The 19,698-nt window shown below is 48.9% G+C and overlaps 1 protein-coding gene across 1 annotated transcript in view; it reads right to left on the bottom strand.

Moving 5' to 3' along the window:
• Positions 1-1,042: 1,042 nt before the first annotated feature.
• The window catches only part of TUFM (Tu translation elongation factor, mitochondrial), a 379,939-nt gene continuing 361,283 nt past the window's right edge, over positions 1,043-19,698 (bottom strand). The window contains exon 11 of the mRNA XM_069652151.1: positions 1,043-2,360. Within this exon, the coding sequence (XP_069508252.1) occupies positions 2,190-2,360 (171 nt within the window). The 3' untranslated portion in view covers positions 1,043-2,189. The remainder of the gene's footprint in view (positions 2,361-19,698) is intronic.

Raw genomic sequence — 19,698 nt, 5'->3', positions numbered from 1 at the left:
CCCGACTGTATAAGATGGCCAGAAGGACCGGCCACATGGTCACCGGAGCACCCACAGTTGAAGTCTGCTCTTCCGCTGTCTTCGGCGGTGGTTGAGAATTAATCATCGAAGAGGGGCCGAATAATATATAAACGACCGGAGGTCAGGAAAGAATATAATTTTGCATCAAAAATTTGTTTTATACGGTATTGTGTGATACTATCGGCTAGCTTCACATTTGAGTGTGTTCTGAAAGGCCTAAATAAGCACCTATTTTGATAACTGACTGTATAAGTTTCATTAGTATGCGTTATTCTATGGGAACTCACTCAGGGCCCCTGACCACGCTGACACTGAGACTAAGACAGGACCTCTCCCTACTCTTCCTTGATTGGGTTTTGGCTATAGTCTGAGGTCCCTGTTCACCATAACTAGGGTGGCTTACTAAAATCAGTCCAGCGGGGTAGAGCTTACAAATCCATTTTAACACTAGTACAAAAGTGGATGCTGTACTCGTGTTGAAACTAAGTGGTATCCAGTGCCGTTTCACACATCTTTCTGCTTCTCTTAGTGGGATGGCTGAACGTCATTGTGGGATTACCCAGTCTGTGCAGAGTCCTTTGTACCACCCAAAGCGGTCACTGACCTGCTTACCTGGTAACCTCTGTGCTCCCCGTCCCTGCAATTGTGACTTCCACATTGTGGGTTGCCTGTGGTCCCGGTCTTTGCAGCTTTTGGTGCAATGTAAACTGAAGTCCTAACATGCCTTTTTGCCCTTCATTGCAGCAGTCTGAAGTCTGAGCACTACTTCCTAAGAACTGTAACCCACATCTTCCTGCAGTTCTAATTGTTCTGGGCCTCTGGGCACAGTGCATTTTAATCCCCCCCCCCCTCCCATTGCCCCCACAACAACAAACCTCTGCAGACACGAGTCCATGGTAGGGTCCCTCAGAATTAAGACTGATGGTTGCTGCCCACTCAGACTGGAATTTGACTGTTTAAATTAATTAGGTAAACCTCAAAATCTATATGCAGTGACAAGATAAAAATTACCAGGAAGCTGTCAGAGGTACAGAAGGGACTTTATCTCATACAATCAGATACCCGCAAGAGGGATCTGAAGGTGCCACATGGTAACATATGCAGTGCTTTACAAAATAGAAAAGAAACCAGAAGAGCTCATAAAAAAAAAAAACAAAAAAAAAAATTTAAAAAACCGAGCCCCATGGATCGGCACACATTGGGGAGGGGTTATTCCAGTAACGGCTGCAACAGCCTATACGAACTGAGCAGTAACCTTAAAGATTGTGAGTGGCTACATTCTAACATGCAACACAAATATGAATTACATAGGCAACAGTCCCCCACACTCTTGCATTTATGAACCTAGACTACCATTACATTGGATCAAGCATCAAATTAAAGTTTTCAAACTAATTACAATCTCTGAATGACCTACTCAGTTATGCCTTCAGCTCAGTTTCATTTGCAGCAGCTATTCACCAGATAGGACACAGCACTATTTGCAGAAATAACTTTCAGCATTAAATGAGTCCAAGCAAACAGAAACAAACACTAATAACGAAGAAATGTAAAATATTCATAATTATGTTGATCAGATATACAGAAGAAAACTGGGATTTAGACAACTTGGAGATGTTCAACATAGCTGCATTGTATGTCTTACGGGTGTAGCGGATCTGTCAAAAAAGGCATGTTTCTGAAAAAACAACCTCTAATCTCATACCCGAGTGAAGTAAGACTGTCAGACAATGCTTCAGGCATACAAACATTTTCTTTTTAGCAATGGAAGATAAGTGACTGAAAAGACAAAACCGGGCAGAACAAAGGGGGATAAATTAACCTTCATATTTAAAGATTTTCTGAACGTCCCTTAATTCCAGCAAGACACACTGAAGAACAAGGACTGCTCTGACCAATCAAACACTATGGGAACAGCACCATGGATAGAGAAACATTGGAGGTGCGCTAGTTACAGTGAGGAAGGAGGCAGCAATGGAGGCTGCAAAATAATATGTACAGGAGGAACACAGCCGCCAAAGCAAATTTCACATTTGTCACAATTCCAAATGTTTAATCACATTTGTCAGAATGAACTTGAAATATTGAATAATCTCCCACGCATTGGTAGAAGTATGTGCATCACCTTCCCACAACTCCCCACCCTCCCGACACAAAAAGGGAGAAGCTCAGCTCCAGTTTTCCACATCTTCTGGTTTTGTTTCAAGAATATCGGTGACCAAGCCAGTTCCAATGGTGCGATTGCCGTCTCGCAGAGTGAATCGCTGGTTCTTCTCTAACACCATAGGCTGGCGCAAGGTGAGGATGAGGGATGTGTCCTCCCCAGGCATCACAAGCTCCTGCAAAGAAGAAAGCAACAGAAGATATTAAGATAGAGGGTGTAAGACTAGCACAACAGCATAGGGGAGCTGCTCGCACCTACACTAGGAGCACAACAGCTTCTGTGGGAGATGGGCAACAAGGGAGCCTTAACACCAACCCTCACAAAAGCATGCACGACACATTAATCACCAGAACTGTAATTAATGACCTAAATAAACTTCACCACCTTCAAACTTACCCCAACCAGCGAAAAAGGTTCCTAGACTCTAGGTACTTTTGTGACATGCATGTCCACACGTCTGCATTTTCAAAGAGGCATACACAATCTTTGTGCAAAACTTTGGACTGTACTGAACGTCTGAAGGAGTAGAGGGGTTTGCTAGAGCATTAACCGGTGTGTGATAGAGGTAGCTGTGCCATCAGCTGAAAAGCCTCCCTCTTGTAGTGCTAGCACAATATGGGATGAGAAAGTCAATTTTCTGTTTCGTATTTTACTAGCACTACGCTAGGGTGGCTTTTCAGGAAAACAAACTGGTGGCATTTGGAACCACCAAGATGCCCATCCCAAATGGCAGAAGTTACGCTATAAAAGACAATAAATGCAGCAAAATTAAAAAAGAACCAAAAAAAAGTTTTAAAAAGGGTGGTAAAGGATGAAATAGAATAAAAGTAAGGTTACCCTCATGCTCACTCAAAGATGATATGCGATACATTACTCATCGTAATCATATTTCTAACGCTTGTATATGCTTAGATTCACATGCTTTGCATAGGCCGACATCTAGTGAAGTTGAAGAGTATTGTAAATGAAGTTTTTCGATGTTCGAAAAGGGACATCAACAGGGCGTGACTAATATCATCCCAGTGTGACATACCATGTACCCATGATCCCTCATGTGTCGAGGTCCCTCAGATTATTTGTTTCTGACAAGAGGGAGTGTAAGTTGTAAGCATGGAGTGTAGATAGAGAGCAAGCGGTGTGAAAGATCTATGCCTCCCCCCGCCACTCCCAACAAGCGCATCCTACTCCAAGAGGGGAGGAAGGGCGAGCGCATGTGAATCTAAGCAGATACAAGCATCAGAAATACGATTGCAGTGAGTAATGTATCCGTTTTGAGGTTTGTGAATCGGCTTAGAATCACATGCTTTGCATAAATTAGCAAGCAGTACTAGTAGAAGGCGGTGGGTTATTAGAAGGTAGCGCTGCAAAGAGATGTCTCAGCACCGCTTGTCCACCTGTGTAAACACCCCTATAATGTGTGTCCAGACAGTAATGTTGGGTGAAGGTGTGTACTAACTCCAAGTGGCAGCCTTGCAAATGGCCTCGAGCAGCACGTTTGCTATGAAGGCTAAAGTTGCCCCCGTGCCTCAAGTAGAGTGTGCTCTGGGCTTAAAGGGCAATGTTCTCTAGGCAAGAGAGTAACCGAGTTGGATGCAGTTGACCATCGATTTAGAAATCACTGCTTTAGAGATAGGGCCCCTTCTCTTCCAGCAGCTACAGATACAAAGAAACTGTCTTCTTGATCGACTTTGTCTTTTGAAGGTAGACCAGGACAGCGCTGCGTACATCCAATGTAAGTAGACTTATTTCTGCTGCATTTGTTGGGTTCTGGACGAACACAGAAAGCTCTATAGTTTGACATGGAATTTTTAAATGAATTTGGGTGAAAAGCGAGGATGTGTGCGTAGCACCAACTTGTCTTTGTATATATCACTACGAAGGGGTTTTGTACCGACTGAGCTTGTAGTTCACTAACCCTTCTTATGGATGTAACAGCTATTAGTAAGGCTGTCTTGTATGTAAGATATTTAAGTCTGGCTTTGTGCATAGACTCGAAGCCCTCCCCCATGAGCCTTATGAGTGCAATATTTAGATCCCAGCCGGGAGTAGGATTAGAGATTGGATGGTACGTTTTTTTTTTTTTAACACCCTGCATGAAAGCTTGAACTACGGGCACCTTCCACCACAAAATATTACTCTGGGACATGGGGTAACCGGAGAGGGCCACCAGGTTTACTTGAGTGAATTAAAGGCCAATCCAGAGTCAAGTAAGTAGAGTAGTTAGCTGACTATGTTGGACGGTGAACAGGCTGTTGGATTAAGAGATCGTGTTCTGCACCAGAACACAAATCGTTTCCATTTGTTAAAATAGCAGTGCCTTGTGTTCGGCATGCATGCTTCGTTGACTATTTCCATGCACCTCTGGTCTAGAGCAAGGTGACTGTTAGAAAATCAGTCCTATACTCTGGCCTGGTGGATAGAAGGCCAGCCTATATTGTAACCAGGACAACTCTGGGATCTGTAGCCAAACCAGTTCAAGGTACCAAGGCGAGTGGTCCAGGCTAAGTCTCAAGAGGTGGTGAGCTTATAAGGGTTCCACAATGAGCATACACAGTGAACTAGTCAAGGAACACACTTAAACAGGTATACAAAAACTTCTTTACTTATGGCCAAATAACAGTAAAAATGACTACTAACAATATCATTCAATACTAAGAATTAGATAAATATATACAATTACTGGTCTAGGGCAAAATACGTATTAAACCTCTGAAAAGAAAGGTACAGATTAGTATGTGCACTAATAGTCCACAGAGATTCAATCCTAACTTCAGTAGTCTATTACAATTCTTGAGACTTGGCAGGTCAGTTGAAGGTCCAATGTCGCTTTTTCCACCGCCAGCCACCCCCCAGGTGTTGCAGGTTCGAGCAACTCTCTGGTCGGTGTCTAATGCTGGTGCAAGCTCTTCCACTTGAAGAATGCAGCAGAACTCTATCCAGGGACCCTCTCAGGACAGGAACGGACGCAGGTAAGCAATTTCGGACGACTTTCCCTCCTATCTCGGGTACCCTTGATGCTAGGACCATGTAATTTCATAGAGAAGTCTAGTGGCACAAGCTGACGATCCCCCAAGTTCCAGGCCTCAACTCAGAACGGTGAAATCTGCAGCACACTAGCCCAATCTCAGATCTGGTCAGCCACAGGCCGTCCTGTGGCACTTTGGAAGGCTCTCCTTCGTAGGACCCCAATCTGACTTACAGAATGGATGTTCTCCTCCACTCCAAGGGTCGCAGCTCCGTCGCTGGACTGCTGGAAATCTTCCACAGGACAGGGCTATACCAGGGCAGCAGCAGAAGTTGGTCACCTACCTTTCTTCCAACGGGTCCACGGTCTCCATGCAAATGGCTCCTTCAGTTTCTTCCAGGATCTCTCTAGAGTGGGTGCGGGGTCCTCTTATCCTAAATGACAGGCAAAAGCAGCAGCCCCCACTAGCCAATGACCGATCTGCCCCCCTCCCACACACAGCCCAGAAGTGGTCGAATCAGGACCACTGGTGGCAAAACTCATGCATACTACAGACACACTGGCACCAGATTGTGGATTGGGACTAGACCGTCCTAGCCCACTTCCTGGTAGCAAATCCACATAGCCCTCCAGTAGCCCATCTAAAGCCTCCGTTTCCCCTGACACTGGAAGTCCATATAAGGAATTTCCTGTCCTCAAAGGTCAGGAAGAAGGCTAAAAGACAAAATGGCCAAAGTAGGACAAGTGAAAAATGTCTTGGCATGTCCATGTTTGACCACTAGCTACAGTTGGTAGTCAAACCCAGTAAGGCTAAAATGAAATGCACCAGAAAATGGTATAACGTCACTGCTGCCACCAGCTTGTTCATTTAGCACACCTAGAGCAACAAAAAATCCTAGAGTGTTAGTCTAGGGCAAAACAAAATGTGTACCCCATTGTGCTGCATTCTAAGATGCATTGTACAACGAATAAAAAGTTACAAGTGATAACAAGTTACTAAAAGTAGTAACAAAGTAACAAGACTAAGGGAAACAATGTTTCCCAGTACCGACAGCCTGAAGGACATGTCAGCTTCCACATAACAGATGAGCAAAAGACAGTGTAGTGAAGCCTAAGGCTTCACTGTACTGTTACAAGACTGGTTCATAGAAATGGAAGGAAAGGTGAGGTGATGAGGAACCTTTCCAAACAGCAGCTTAGCTCTTAAAGTCATAGTTTGGTCACGAAGTTCAGCTTTTGAGGGCATGGGTGCAGCATTGTCAACAGATCCTGGATCAACAGGTTGTTCGTGCAGGGTAGTTTCATGGGAGGACACAGGGACATAATTTGCAGGTGTGAGAACCAGGTCTGGCGTGCCCACATTGGGATCAGTGTTACTTGTTCCTGGTGTAGCATGTGGACTATATTGTTGAGAAGAGTTCTCAGGGGCAGGGGTGGGGGTGGGGGTGGCTACGGTCCAGAGGTGGTGCAGAGTAGGAAGGAAGCGTTTGCAAATTTCCCTGACCACTTCATCAGTGGTGCATTCCCCTTGTATCCTTTCTGGTGAAACCTGGACGTGTAATCTTGACATTATGCATTTTCCAGGGTCGCAAAAATAATATCTGGGAAGCCCCAAATTGAGAAGACTTCGATTAGCATGCCTGTTTAGTTGCCATTCGTGCTCCGCGGGTAGCATTGTACTCCTGCTTAGTACGTCTGCCAGGGAACAGAGTTGAGCCAGTAAGAACATGTGATGCAGTTCCCACCGCCAGATATTCTTTGCTAGTTTGGACAACCCTGGAGAATGTTCACCCCACACCCCCCCCCCCTCGCCTCTCGTTGGTTAACATAAAACTTGGGTGTGGTACTGTCCGTAAGGACTAGGGCTGTTGTGTGCACTAGCTGAGTCTTGAAGGATTGAATTGCTTTGAAAATCGCCAGTAGTTCCAGAAGGTTGATGTACCTCCTGTTAGCGCCTGTGTCCACAGGCCATGAGCAGTGTGATGCAAAAGTGAGCACCCCACCCAGTCATAGACCCGTCTGCTGTTAGAGTGGCCTGGATCGTAGGTGTGTAGAAAGGCTGTCCCTTCAGCAGATTGTTTCACCACTGTAGGGATTGAACCCGAGGTTGCAAAATGACCACTAGCTCGTCCTACAACCCACTTGCTTGCGACAATTGTTACGCTAGCCACTCTTGCATTGGACGTATGCGCAGCCTTGCATGAGGCACTAAGCAAATGCAGGAAGCCATCATTCCCAGCAGGCGCATTGCCTTTCATACGGTCACCCGACGACCGGCTACGTACTGAGGTGTTTGAAACAGCACGTTTTGGACCCTCTGTTTGGAGGGGTAGACTAGTCAGATGTACGTTTTGATTAGTGCACCCAGAAATTGCTTTATTTGGCTGGGCACTAGACTGGACTTCTTTTCGTTTATGGAGAACTCCAACTGAAACAGATTGTTTGCCTCATGTTTTGAAGGAACCTCTGGGGAAGATTCCCTGGTAATTAGCCAGTCGTCTATGTAAGGGTACACTGGATTGGACTGCCTTCGCAAGTGGGCGGCCACCACTTTTAGGACCTTTGTCAATACCCTGGGGGCTATCACTTTGATTTGGTAGTGCTTGTTTCCCCAATTTGAAACAAAGTTATCTTTTGTGAGCTGGCAACATTTCAATATGAAAGTATGCATCTTTCATGTCCAATGTTGCCATGTAATCCCATATTTTCAATACTGGGATGACTTCCTGCAGCGTTGTGTGCGAAACCTGAAGGTGTCTCACCCACTAGTCCCCGGGGATCTGTCATCCAGGTGGCCAGGACACAGCCATCGTTTTTGGATCCTGTTTGTGGGGGTGGACCAGTGCGGGAGGATCGGGAAGTGGGACACCGGATGGTGAGACATTGACTCCTCTTCCCTGTAACACCTTTTCCCCATCCTAGGATACTTAGGAACTCAACCCCCCACCCCCCCCCCCCCCCCCCTCCGCGTCCCCTTTCCCAACACAAACATTTCCTCCCGGACAGCTCACTACAAGAGAAAACGGACTAACACCCGAGCCGTATACCTGACGTTTCCCCAATACAATGGTCAGGGTGACCATTACACACACACACCTAACTTCCATTACACGTCCCCACATGGATAAACGGTGCAGCATGAAAGCACATTCTGAGCAAGGCAAAGCACACGAGGAAGCAGCAGTTCCAAGATGGCAGTTTAATACAAGGTAAAAGCAGCAAACCCAAAGAGGATTGCAAGAAGCGAAGTGCCCTTGACCTTTTCAACAAAAGACTTACTTTCATGAACCTTCGAGAATAAAAAATGTATGTATGTCGGAGGTACCCAGGGCTCACCCACATCAATAGTCAAGGCGTGGAGAATTGCTTGCCGCTGTGGTACTGCACTTGGCTCCTACATCAAAGCAGCGCCATTGAAGTCAGCACAGCTGGTCAGTTGGAAAGAATACCACCAAACGGGTCTGTGTTGAAGCCAAGGTTGCAAGCAGCAACATTGTATAGTGAAAACTGAAGACAACAGTGTATGAAGCATATGTTGCAAGCGACACAAGCACAATTAAACAGCAGATGAGTGATTGAACTTTGAAGCCAAAATGCAATACCGTAGACAGTGATTCAGCACCACGTGGGTGCTCATTCAAAAGTCTGTTAGGTATCCGGCTGAAAGGTGGCAAATGTGAAGAGTGATGAACAATTGTCAAAGTGGTCCTGCAATGGGTCAAGCAAAGCCCTGTGTACATTCGAAAGACTTCGATAGTTGATGAACCAGTATATGAATCTGGTCCGAGCCCGGCGGAAGGAGATCAGCTAAACCTTTTTTTGGTTAAAGCAAGTTTGTGTAAAGCTATATTGGAAATTGGAATTAGTCTGAGCCCAGCGGAGGGAGACTAATTGAACATTTGTGTTAAAAGGGATCTGAGCTCCCCTGAGGGGGATCCGAGATCTGAGCAAGACACAGGGGGATCCGAGGTGAACCGTGAGTCACCCGAGAAAGAATATCCTACGAGAAATTGGATGCACAAATAATTTACGAACATTGTGTTGAGAAGATCTGAGCCCAGCTGAGGGGGATCTGAGGTGAATAGTGAATTGGCTAAGAAATTGAGTACTTGTGAAAATCTGAAAGAGGAAAAGAACTTGTTGCATCAGGCCTCTGAATGAAGAGACTTTGAAAAGCAAAGAGTTGTGCACAGAAGGTCCTGATGCTAATGATTGAACTATATGCTTGTGCTAGAGAAGCCAGATACTGTGCTAAGCTAAAGTGTACCGCCTTGTCCGGTGCTGAAAACGTGGGGAAGGGAGGCCAACGGTCTGAACATCCTGACATTTTGTAAACACCTTTCTAGTTTGTAACATTTTTCCCCACACTATTTGTATTTAGAGGTAAGGATTGGCAATATGTTTATTAGTATAGGCCTTTTTATTTTGACAATACACTACTAGGACTGCATTATTTTTTGATGGTCGCAGCTTGTTCCCATCTGTAGATTTAAGATTAGATAGGTGTTTTTCAAACCCTTTTAAAAAAAGAAGTTCAACAAACACCCTTGAACTGTAGTCACTTGTGTCCATGTTACCTGGAATACCATGCCTTCTTTACAGTGGTCATCCTGAAATTTTGGGGTTTCGACATATGTTTGTGGGGCACAGGTCCAGTACTTGGCGCATTGTTAGATCTTTCTTTGGAACAAGGAAGTACATTTAATAAATACCTTGATTTTGTTCTATGAAAGGCACAAGCTCGCTTTTTGTAGTATTATTTATAGATTTATATTGCGCCGAAAGCATGCGGGCATCGGGGCGCAGACATATACACAATCGAGACAACAAAAGAAGCAGGACGAGAGGCCCTACCTAAGAGCAAAAATAGGACTAATAGTCCTTACTTAAAAAAGGAACATTTTCAGATTTCTTATGAAAATAACAGTTTGGCTCAAGTCTGAGCGGTAGAGGCAGTTTGTTCCATGTTTGTGCAGATAGCACTGGGAAGGCGCTCCCCAACCTGTTGGTTCGTCGGTGGGGTAGGACTGAAATCTGGCCTACTGCCTCTGATCTGAGAGAGCGCCTCTGGACGTGTAGGATGATTCCTTCCTTCAGATATTTCGGTGCTTTGCCATGGAGGCACCCAAGGACTAGGGTCATGGATTTAAAATGTTTCCTGTCCTCGATATTTAACGCCTTTCTATAGGCTGTGATATGATCACTTTTTGTTTTCCCTTATTATTCTTACCGCGTTGTTTTCAATGACCTGACATTTTGCTATGCAATGTTTATTGGAGCCTGGGAGTAATGCATTGCCGTAATCCAGTTGAGAAAGAATGGTAGCCCTTGCAATAATTGCGTCGTTCTCTTCACTTAGGTATGCTTGAATGGTCCTAGAAGTTGAAGGTGATAAGGAACAAGTTACTTACCTGTAACTGCTTCTCCAGCATGGGTCTCATGGATTCACATGCTCATGAATATTCCCCGTCAGGCTGGGAATCCTCGGTTAATAAAAAAAAAAATCAGTTTTGTTTCTGAACTGTCTTTCTACTAATAACCAATCACTGGTCTCTGGGTCATACTGCCCTCAGCCAATGACGGCCCTCTACCTAAGCCCCTCCTCTGGCAGCCATATTCAGATTTGGTAGCACGTTAAGTGGCAGTAGGACCAAGAGAAGAGCCGCAGAGGGGTTGGAGGGAGGGTTCGCATGCGAATCCATGCCAGACCCATGCTGGAGAACAACAGTTACAGGTAAGTAACTTGTTCTTTCTCCAGCATGGGGTCTGGCATGGATTGACATGCTCATGAATACAAGAATACATAGCAGTACACATGCACAACCACGGGAGGTGGCAAGGCTCAACATCAAGCATTTTCAAAACTCAACATTAAGCATCTCTAACCTCCTCACCAGGCTCACCTTCAAGCGAACAGGTTGCGCAGCACTGCCTGGCCGACTCAGGACTCCTCCCTGGGATCCCAGTCAACGCAGTAGAATCTCGTGAAGGTGTCAGTCGACCTCCAAGTAGCAGCCCTGCAGATGTCCAGCAGGGGCACACCAGACAGGAACGTCGTACTAGCAGCGATCGCTCTGGTCGAATGGGCTCTTGGATGGCCGGGCAACGGTCGGTTTGCCAAACGGTGACAGTGCATGATGCAGCCGGAGAGCCATCTGGAAATGGAAGCCTTTGAGAGGGCCTTCCCTTGGTTCATAGGGCCAAAGTTCACAAACAGCTGTGATGTCTTCAGAAAACTCTTTGTGCGGTCCACGTAGAACTTCAGCACTCTAGCTACATCCAGTGAGTGCAAAGTCCTCTCAGCTGGCGACGGGAAGAAAACAGGTAACACCAAGGGCTCGTTGAGATGGAAGTCCGACGGCACCTTGGGCATGATGGAGGGGTGTGTCCTCAGCACAACCCTTGTCTCGTGGAATGTCCGGTATGGACGTTTACAGGAGAGGGCCTGGATCTCTCCCACTCGTCGTGCGGCGGTGATGGCCACAAGAAACGCCGTCTTCCACGATAGGAACTTCAGAGGTGCCGAATGCAAGGGCTCAAATGGGGGACCCATGAGCCTGGTCAGCACCACGTTGAGCTCCCACGCCGGGGCCATAGCATTCACCGGCGGGAACGAGCGGAACAGTCCTCTCATGAACTCCTTCACCAGGCGGTGAGACCACAGCAACGACTGCCCCGGAGTTCTGGTGTAGCGGGAGATGCCGCCAGATGGATCTTGATGGAGGCATGTGCTAGCCCCGCCTTAGCCAGAGACAACAAGTACGGCAGCACTTGAGGGGCTGTAATCCGTAGAGGGTTGATCTTCTGTGCACAGCACCAGACAGAGAACCTCTTCCATTTATGTCCATAGCACTTAAGAGTCGAGTACGCCCTGGCCTATGCAAGTACCTCCTTGCAGTCCGCCGGGATATCGTAGCCTCCAAACTCTAGTGCTGCAGGAGCCTCCTTCTCTGGTGAGAAGATCCGCGTCTGTCGGCAGTTTGACAGGGGGGGGGGGGGGGGACGCTGACAAGTCCAGAAGGTCTGGGAACCATATCTGCCTCTGCCACGAGGATCATCCTGCACCGGGACCATCTGAGTTAACTGATGAGTTGCAGAAGCAAAGCAACGGTGGGAACGCATACAGGAACAAGCCATCCCAGGGGAAGGAGAATCCATCGCCCATGCTCTCAGGCTGGGGAAACCTGCTGGCGAACCTCCGGCACTTGGTGTTCGCCACTGTCACAAACCGGTCGATCTGGGGACTGCCCCATCGTCAGAATAGGAGATCCACTTGGTCCTGCGAAGCTAGCACTCATGGCAAGAGTACAGCTCCCTACTGAGTGAGTCAGCGACAGTGTTTTTACTACTGCCAGATGAAGTTACCAGGAACATCCCCTGGGACACGGCCCAGTGCCACAGATCCTGCGCTTCCTTGGATAGGTCTGGGGATCAGGTGCCCCCCCCGCTTCTGGATGTAGAACATCGTAGTGCTGTCTGAAGATCTGTACCACTTTGCCCTTGAGGGACTGAAGGAAATACCTGATGGCCCAGAACACGGCTCTGAGCTCCAGGACGTTGAGGTGTAGTGACCTCTCCTCTGGGAGCCAAGGGCCTCTTGCGTGGAGATCTCCGGTGTGCGCTCCCCATCCCTCCAGGGAGGCGTCCGTCGTCACCGTTTCCTGATGCTCCGGGGTCTGGAAGTCCATGCCCGCCGCTAGATGCGTGCGGTTGCCCCACCACCAGATCGCTTGGCGGAAAGTCTCGTTGAGGGAGATCTGGTCTTCGAAGCTGCCCACCGATTGCATCCAACAGGCGTCGAGGAACTCCTGTAGTGGCCGCATCCGCAACATGCACAGACGCACAAGGTAGATGCACGATGTCATCATGCTGAGCAGGGACTTGATGGACCTCAACCTGGCCGCTTCCATGGTCAACAGCCGCTGTACCTTGCCCAGGATGGCTTTCGTCCTCTCAGACGGTGAAGCCAAACATGCCACTGTGTCGTGTCTGGGTCCCAGGAACAGGGCGTCCTGCGACGGTACCAAGTGGGACTTTGCGAAGTTGATCGAGAATCCCAGTTCCGTGAGCAGGCGGACGGTCTTCGCTGTGTGAACGACAGCAAATTCTCTTGACTTTGCTCGGATGAGCCAATGATATAGATAGGGGTATACGTGGAACCCCTGAAGGTACAGCCACGCCGCCACCGGTGCCAGGCACTTGAAGACCCTTGGCGCCGACTTCAACCCGAAGGGCAGGGCCTTGAACTGGTAGTGCCGCCCTTGGACCACGAACTGCAGGAACTTTCGATGTCCTTTGCGTATGGGGATGTGGAAGTAAGCATCCTCCAAGTCCAGCGACGACACCCAGTCGCCTTCCTCCAATTGTGCCAGCACGCGCTGAATGGTGACCATCCGGAACTTCTGGGATTTGATATATCTTGCCTTTGATGCAAAGGTCTAGGATGGACCGCCAGCCGCCGGTCTTCTTTCCGACGAGGAAGTACCGCGAGTATACTCCAGAGCCTCTATGGGACGATTTCTATTGCCCCCTTTTTCAGCATTGCTCGTACCTCCAGAAGCAGCTGTGGCACGTGGTTTTCTTTCCTGGCCACAGGTGGGAAACTTTCTTTGGAACTCCAGGGAGTGGCCATGGGCCAACGCATCCAGCATCCAACGGTCGGTGGAGATGGACTCCCACACGCTGACGAATTTCGCCAGCCGGCCTCTCACCAGGGTGCTCGGGTGGGGGACCGACGTCACAGCCGGTTCTGTTTTGTTTTGCCGAGGCTTTGCCACCTTGGTGACTACTGTGTCCTCCTGTCTTGTTGCGGTCTCTGCAGGCTTCCTGTGACGAGGAGCAGGCTGCCTGGTGGTACGAGGAACTGCCGCCGAATCCTTTGGAGGCACCTTGAGACTTGCCTCCGGAAGTCCGAAAGAACGGCCGTCGCCGATGGAGAACCCAGGGCCCAGGCCGTCTCGGTATCCGCCTTGATGGCCTGCAGTGACTCATCCACTGCCTTGCCGAACAGGTTGTTCCTGTCGAAGGGCATGTCTAGTACCCGGGTCTGCACGTCCTGATGGAAATCGGTGGCCTTGAGCCAACTGCGCCGGCAAAGGCAAACGCTGTTGCCCATCTGGCGAAAGCCTGTGTCAGCGAGGTCCATGGCCACTGATGGATTTCAAGGGCTTCTGCCCTCTTGTCATCTGGGAGGAAGTCCAGGATGTGAGCGATCTTGAACCACAGCTCCCTGTCGTAGCGCGCCACTATCGCGAGGGCGTTGGCCGCCTTGGTCGTCGCTGCCGATGAGATTACCCGTCCCATGGCATCCAGCTTCTTCCCCTCGGCGTCCTGCAGGGAAGTGTAAGTAGATGCCGTCGCCCCTGCTGATTTCTTCTTGGCCACCGCAGAGACCACCGAATCCGGGGACGGCTCTGCCCTGAGGCACATAGGAGCGGAGTCCGGGACCCGGTACTTCTTCTCATACTGGTCCCTCTTCACAGGGGCCGTGGATGGTTCTTCAGAAGGGACATTCCTTCGTCCCAGATGTAGTCCAGTAAGGGGACAGAGGACGGTCTTCCTCTTGGCCTCCCGTCGTTGGTAGAGGAACCCTTCCCTCCTTCTGCTCTTCGGGGCATAGCTGGAAAAGCTCCGATCCCCTGGTGATCATGGCACGATAGGAGCCAATTTCTTCAGGCGGGTAGGCCCGGGCAGGGAGTGATGGGAGAGCCGTCCCATCACCACCGTCGTAGTCCATCCCCGTCGTCTCCGTCTCGTCCCTTGGAGGAGGGGATGGGGAGGGGTGGGGGGGGGGGGGTGAAGGCTGGAAGGGAGGTGGAGGATGGACTCGCCTCTGCTTGTTCGGTGGGCTCCCCGACGGGCCAGGCACTGCTGGATCGCCCGCTGGTGTTAAGGGCAACCTTGTCCTCATCTCCGTACACAGGTCCTGCAAAGCCATCAAGATTGCTCTTGTATGGGCTTGTGGCATCGGTTGCGACGGGAGCGAAGGCTTGGGAGGGGGTCCTCCGTTTCCTCCACGGTCCCTCGTCGACCCCACCGTTGCCCTCCACGTCCGCCTCGTCGGGGTCCCTCCCGTAGGCCCTGGCTTCCTCAAACTTCTTGTCCAGGATCTTTTTGACGCCAGCCAGCTCATCTTCGGAGGTGGTATCAATGTCTGTTAAGGCTACTGTGCCCCTTCCCCTCTTTCTCATCCCAGTGTTTCAAAGGGGTCTTCTCGATAGGCTGGAAAGAGGTTTCCCTTCTGGGTGGCAGGGAAACTCTTGGCCCGGAGGTAGTCTACACTGGGGTAGCCTGCGCCAGGGCCACCACAACTCCTTCAATCGAGGCCTTGCCGGGTGAATCTGGGCCTTCACGATCTTGGCCGTGTCTGAGGCTGTCTCCTTGCTGGGCTCTTCCCTTCCAGCCAGTTAGTGAGCCGAATAAGACGGTCCTTCATTGTCCTGACGGATATGTTCTTACATAACACACAGTCCTCCTCCACGTGCGATTTGTAGTCTTAAAGGCAGTAGAGGCACCAGGAGTGCTCATCTTCCTTGAAGACATTCTGTAATCCACATCCAGGGCAGATCCGAAACAGCTTTGATCCAACAGACGTCGTGTCTCCTTTGTCCTGGGCCATGACCACGCGGGGTAGGCCTCAAAGATCTTCCGGAATCCTCCAAGAAGTGAAACCTTGATGAAAATTCACCCTTGAGGGGCATAGAAAATTCCTAAACGGGTCCCCATTAATCAGAAGAAGAATCAGTGGAGCTTGAGGCTCGAACTAACTGAAAAAATAAGAGTAAACTTCGAAAAAAATGCAATAAAAACTCGAGAGCTATAGAACAAGGACTCCCAACACTTGAACGTGCGGTAGAAATCTGAAGATGGTTGCCAGAGGAGGGGCTTAGGTAGAGGGCAGTCATTGGCTGGGTGCAGTATGAGCCGGAGACCAGTGATTGGTTATTAGTAGAAAGACAGTTCAGAAACAAAACACTGATTTTTTTCTTTACCGAGGATTCCCAGCCTGACGGGGAATATTCATGAGCATGTGAATCCATGCCAGACTCCATGCTGGAGAAAGACCATTCTTGTTAAGGTTCTCGACTTGAGCACCTGTACCCATGGAGGCTTCCATGACAAGTCCTAGGGTTTTCACTTTGCCTGCGACATGCATGGCGGTAGCTTTGATGATGAATGATTTATATTGAGATCCCAGTTTGGTTTGTGCCTGCTGGGATCCGAAGATCATCTCAGTTTTATTGCCGTTAATGCACATAGTTTCATTCCATCCATGCCTCAATGGGATATAATGTTTCCACCTTTGTGCTGTCCTCCGAGTAGTTGGCGCTTAGTTCCACGACCAACTGGGTGCCATCTGCGTAGTTTGTGAAAAATGCTCCAATGTTGTCAAGCACTACGCAGAGACGCATGATGTAGAGGTTGAATAGCAGGGGCGACAAACTAGCGCCCTGCGGTATGCCTCGGACTATGGGCACCTCTTTGGAGAATTTATCCCCCCAGTGTATTTTAGATTGTCTGTCAGCTAGAATGAGGCCAGCCATCCATCTGGTGGCCTCTTTGGAGCAGTTTGAGACTTTCTCTAATGCCCATTTGAGTTGTTTGTGATCCAATAGGTCGAAAGCTGCACTGAGAACCAAGAGTACAAGTAGACCGGTCTTACCCTTGTCCAAAATACTCAGCATGTGTGTCTGCAAGTCCAGGATTGCGGTTTCTGTACTATGTGCCGTTTGGAAACCTGACTGTTGGCTATGCAGTATGCTGTTGAAATCTACACATTCTTGCAGCTGTTCAGTGGCTACCTTATACATCACTTTGAGTAAAACATTGCAACTGGTGATGGGTTGGATGTTTCTGGGGTTCTTTTGATCTAAACCCGGTTTCTTTGCCAAGGGCGGGACGGTGATCGTTTTAATGTTGTTGGGTATAGTACAGTCTTTGAAAGATGTACTATAACCCTCTCTCCCCACTGCACCATTACTGTACACACTGTCTACCGCCCTCCAGGCCCAACAGGAGACTTTCAAGCCTCTCTCATCCACCTCCTCTCTGACAACCTCAAAAAACAGTCTAAAGCCATTCTCCTTGGGGATGTCAACCTAGGGCTCCGGGATAGCAAGGACGTAGCAGCCAAATCCCTTGACTCTGCCCTTAATGCTCTATGCTACAAGAACACCATCCTGAGCCCAACTCACACCCAGGGCAGAACACTCGACTGGATAGAACAGCACAACTGCCCACTAATCATCACGGGAAACAATCCCACCCCATGGTCTGACCACCACATCATCACCTTTAGCATCCTCACCACTAGCTCCCCTGCTGCCCCCTCACCTCAACCGCTCCCACCCTGCCTCGCCAGAAGCTCCCGCCAGCTCACGAAGGAAAGGCTACTGCCCTTCCTCCAAGGCCCAACCTTCAGACCACCTTTTTCATCAGACCCAGAAACACTCGCAACAACCTATGATGTTGCCATTAAAGCAGCTATCAACTCCATTGCCTCTCTCAAACCTCGCAAATCCAAACCCACTACCCACTCCAACTCTTGGTTCACCCCTGACCTCCTCACACTCCGAAATGAGAAAAAAGCCGCACTCACACAGTGGCAAACGTCCCACTCTGAAAAAGACAAGATGATCTTTAAAGCCCTATCCACCAAATACAAAAAGGCAATCACCCAAGCAAAGGCCAAATCCTTTGAATACAGAATCTCGGAAGCCCAATCTAGCACAAAAGAAATCTTCGCCATTTTCAGGGAGCTCGAGACACCCACTCCCGCCCCCCAGAATTTCATCAAAGACAAAGACTGGTGTGATGAAATACAAACGGCCATGCTAACCAAATTAAGCCTCCTCAAAAACAAAATACTAGCCACTAAACAAGCCTTACCCAATAAGCATATCCCCTTCCCACCACCTGCCCCGGATCCCCCCTACCCTTCTCCTTTAAACCCATTCAGGAAAAAGACATCAACATAATGAGGAACATCAAACCCTCTAACTGCAAAGGTGATGCATGCCCAGCCTCCATTATCAAAGACTGCACGGAAGCGCTAGCTCCCTTCCTAACAGCCTTTGTGAATGCCTCCTTGACCACAGGGAAAGTCCCCGCCTCCCTCAAGGAAGCTTGGGTACGCCCTCTTTTGAAAAAGCCAACTCTCGATCCCACCTCACCCAACAATTACAGACCCATCACCACTGTCCCATTCCTCGTCAAAATACTGGACAAAGCAGCCTACCTGCAGGTCCAGCACTTCATTGAAGAGAACAAACTCCTTGGACTCTGCCAATCTGGCTTCCGCCCCAGACACGGGACCGAAACCGCCCTACTTGACCTGAAAAACCAGATGGACGATGCTAGATACTTGGGTAAACCAGCACTTCTACTCCTTGACCTATCCGCGGCCTTCGACCTCGTGGATCATAGTGTCTTATGCCACCACCTTTCCTCCACTGCCAAATTCTCCCCAGAGGCCACAGCCTGGATCACCTCTTTCTTACAAGACAGAACCATGCAAGTATTCTCTGACCTAGCCGCCGAATCACCAACCATTATACTTTGTGGTGTACCCCAAGGCTCCTGTCTCTCCCCCACCCTATACAACATCTTCACACGACCCCTCTTCCTCAACGCTATGGGCATATCCTACACCAACTACGCTGACGACACGCAGATCCTCCTCACTCTCACAGGGAACTATGACACTGACTCCCTGACCCTCAACAACCTCTACAACACCATCCAAGCCTGGATGGCAGACAACGGTCTATGCCTCAACTCTGACAAGACAGAACTTCTCCTGGTAGGTTCCCCCGACACACTAAAAAATGTAGATGCCCAATTCAGCCACTTCACCATTGACTTCATTAAAATTCCAGTCTCCGACTGTCAAAACTCTGGGAGTCTACCTGGACTCCAGCCTATCCATGGATAGACAATTCAGCGCAATAGCCTCAGCAGCTGCATATCATGCCAAACTTATCAACGCAGTCAGACCCTTTCTCTCCAAAGAGAACTGCACCAACATTGCCAGAGCCATCACCGGCTCTAGGCTAGACTACTGCAACGTACACTTTCTAGGAACCTCCAACAAAAACTTAGAGAGACTACAAGTAATACAGAACAATGCTCTCCGGGCAGCCCAAGGCATTGCTAAAAGAGAACACATCTCTGAAGCCAGAAAACTAGCCCACTGGCTCCCAATAAAGGAAAGGATCATATTCAAAGCCCTGACACTGACCCACAAGTGCATTCACCTCACTGCTCCAGCATACCTCTCAAAGGATCCACCCCGTCTCCACTACCAGGCCAACCAGATCACCATACACCAACATGCTCTCGGTGCCACTAGTAAAAAGAGTAAAAGCGGGTGGATCCAGCTTCCCCTATCTAGCGCCCACTCACTGGAATGCCCTACCTCCCACTATCCGAGGGGAGGCCTCCCTCACCACCTTCCGCAAAGCTCTGAAAACTACCCTCTTCACATAAGACACGACACACCAGCACGAATACTTATCATATATGTTGTAATATACGTCCCAATGCAATA

Source organism: Ambystoma mexicanum, chromosome 3p, assembly GCF_040938575.1.
Source record: "Ambystoma mexicanum isolate Mex_15411 chromosome 3p, UKY_AmexF1_1, whole genome shotgun sequence".
Classification (NCBI taxonomy): domain Eukaryota; kingdom Metazoa; phylum Chordata; class Amphibia; order Caudata; family Ambystomatidae; genus Ambystoma; species Ambystoma mexicanum.
The sequence above is the reverse complement of the archived record's forward strand: the minus strand, read 5'-3'. Positions and strand labels throughout refer to the sequence as shown.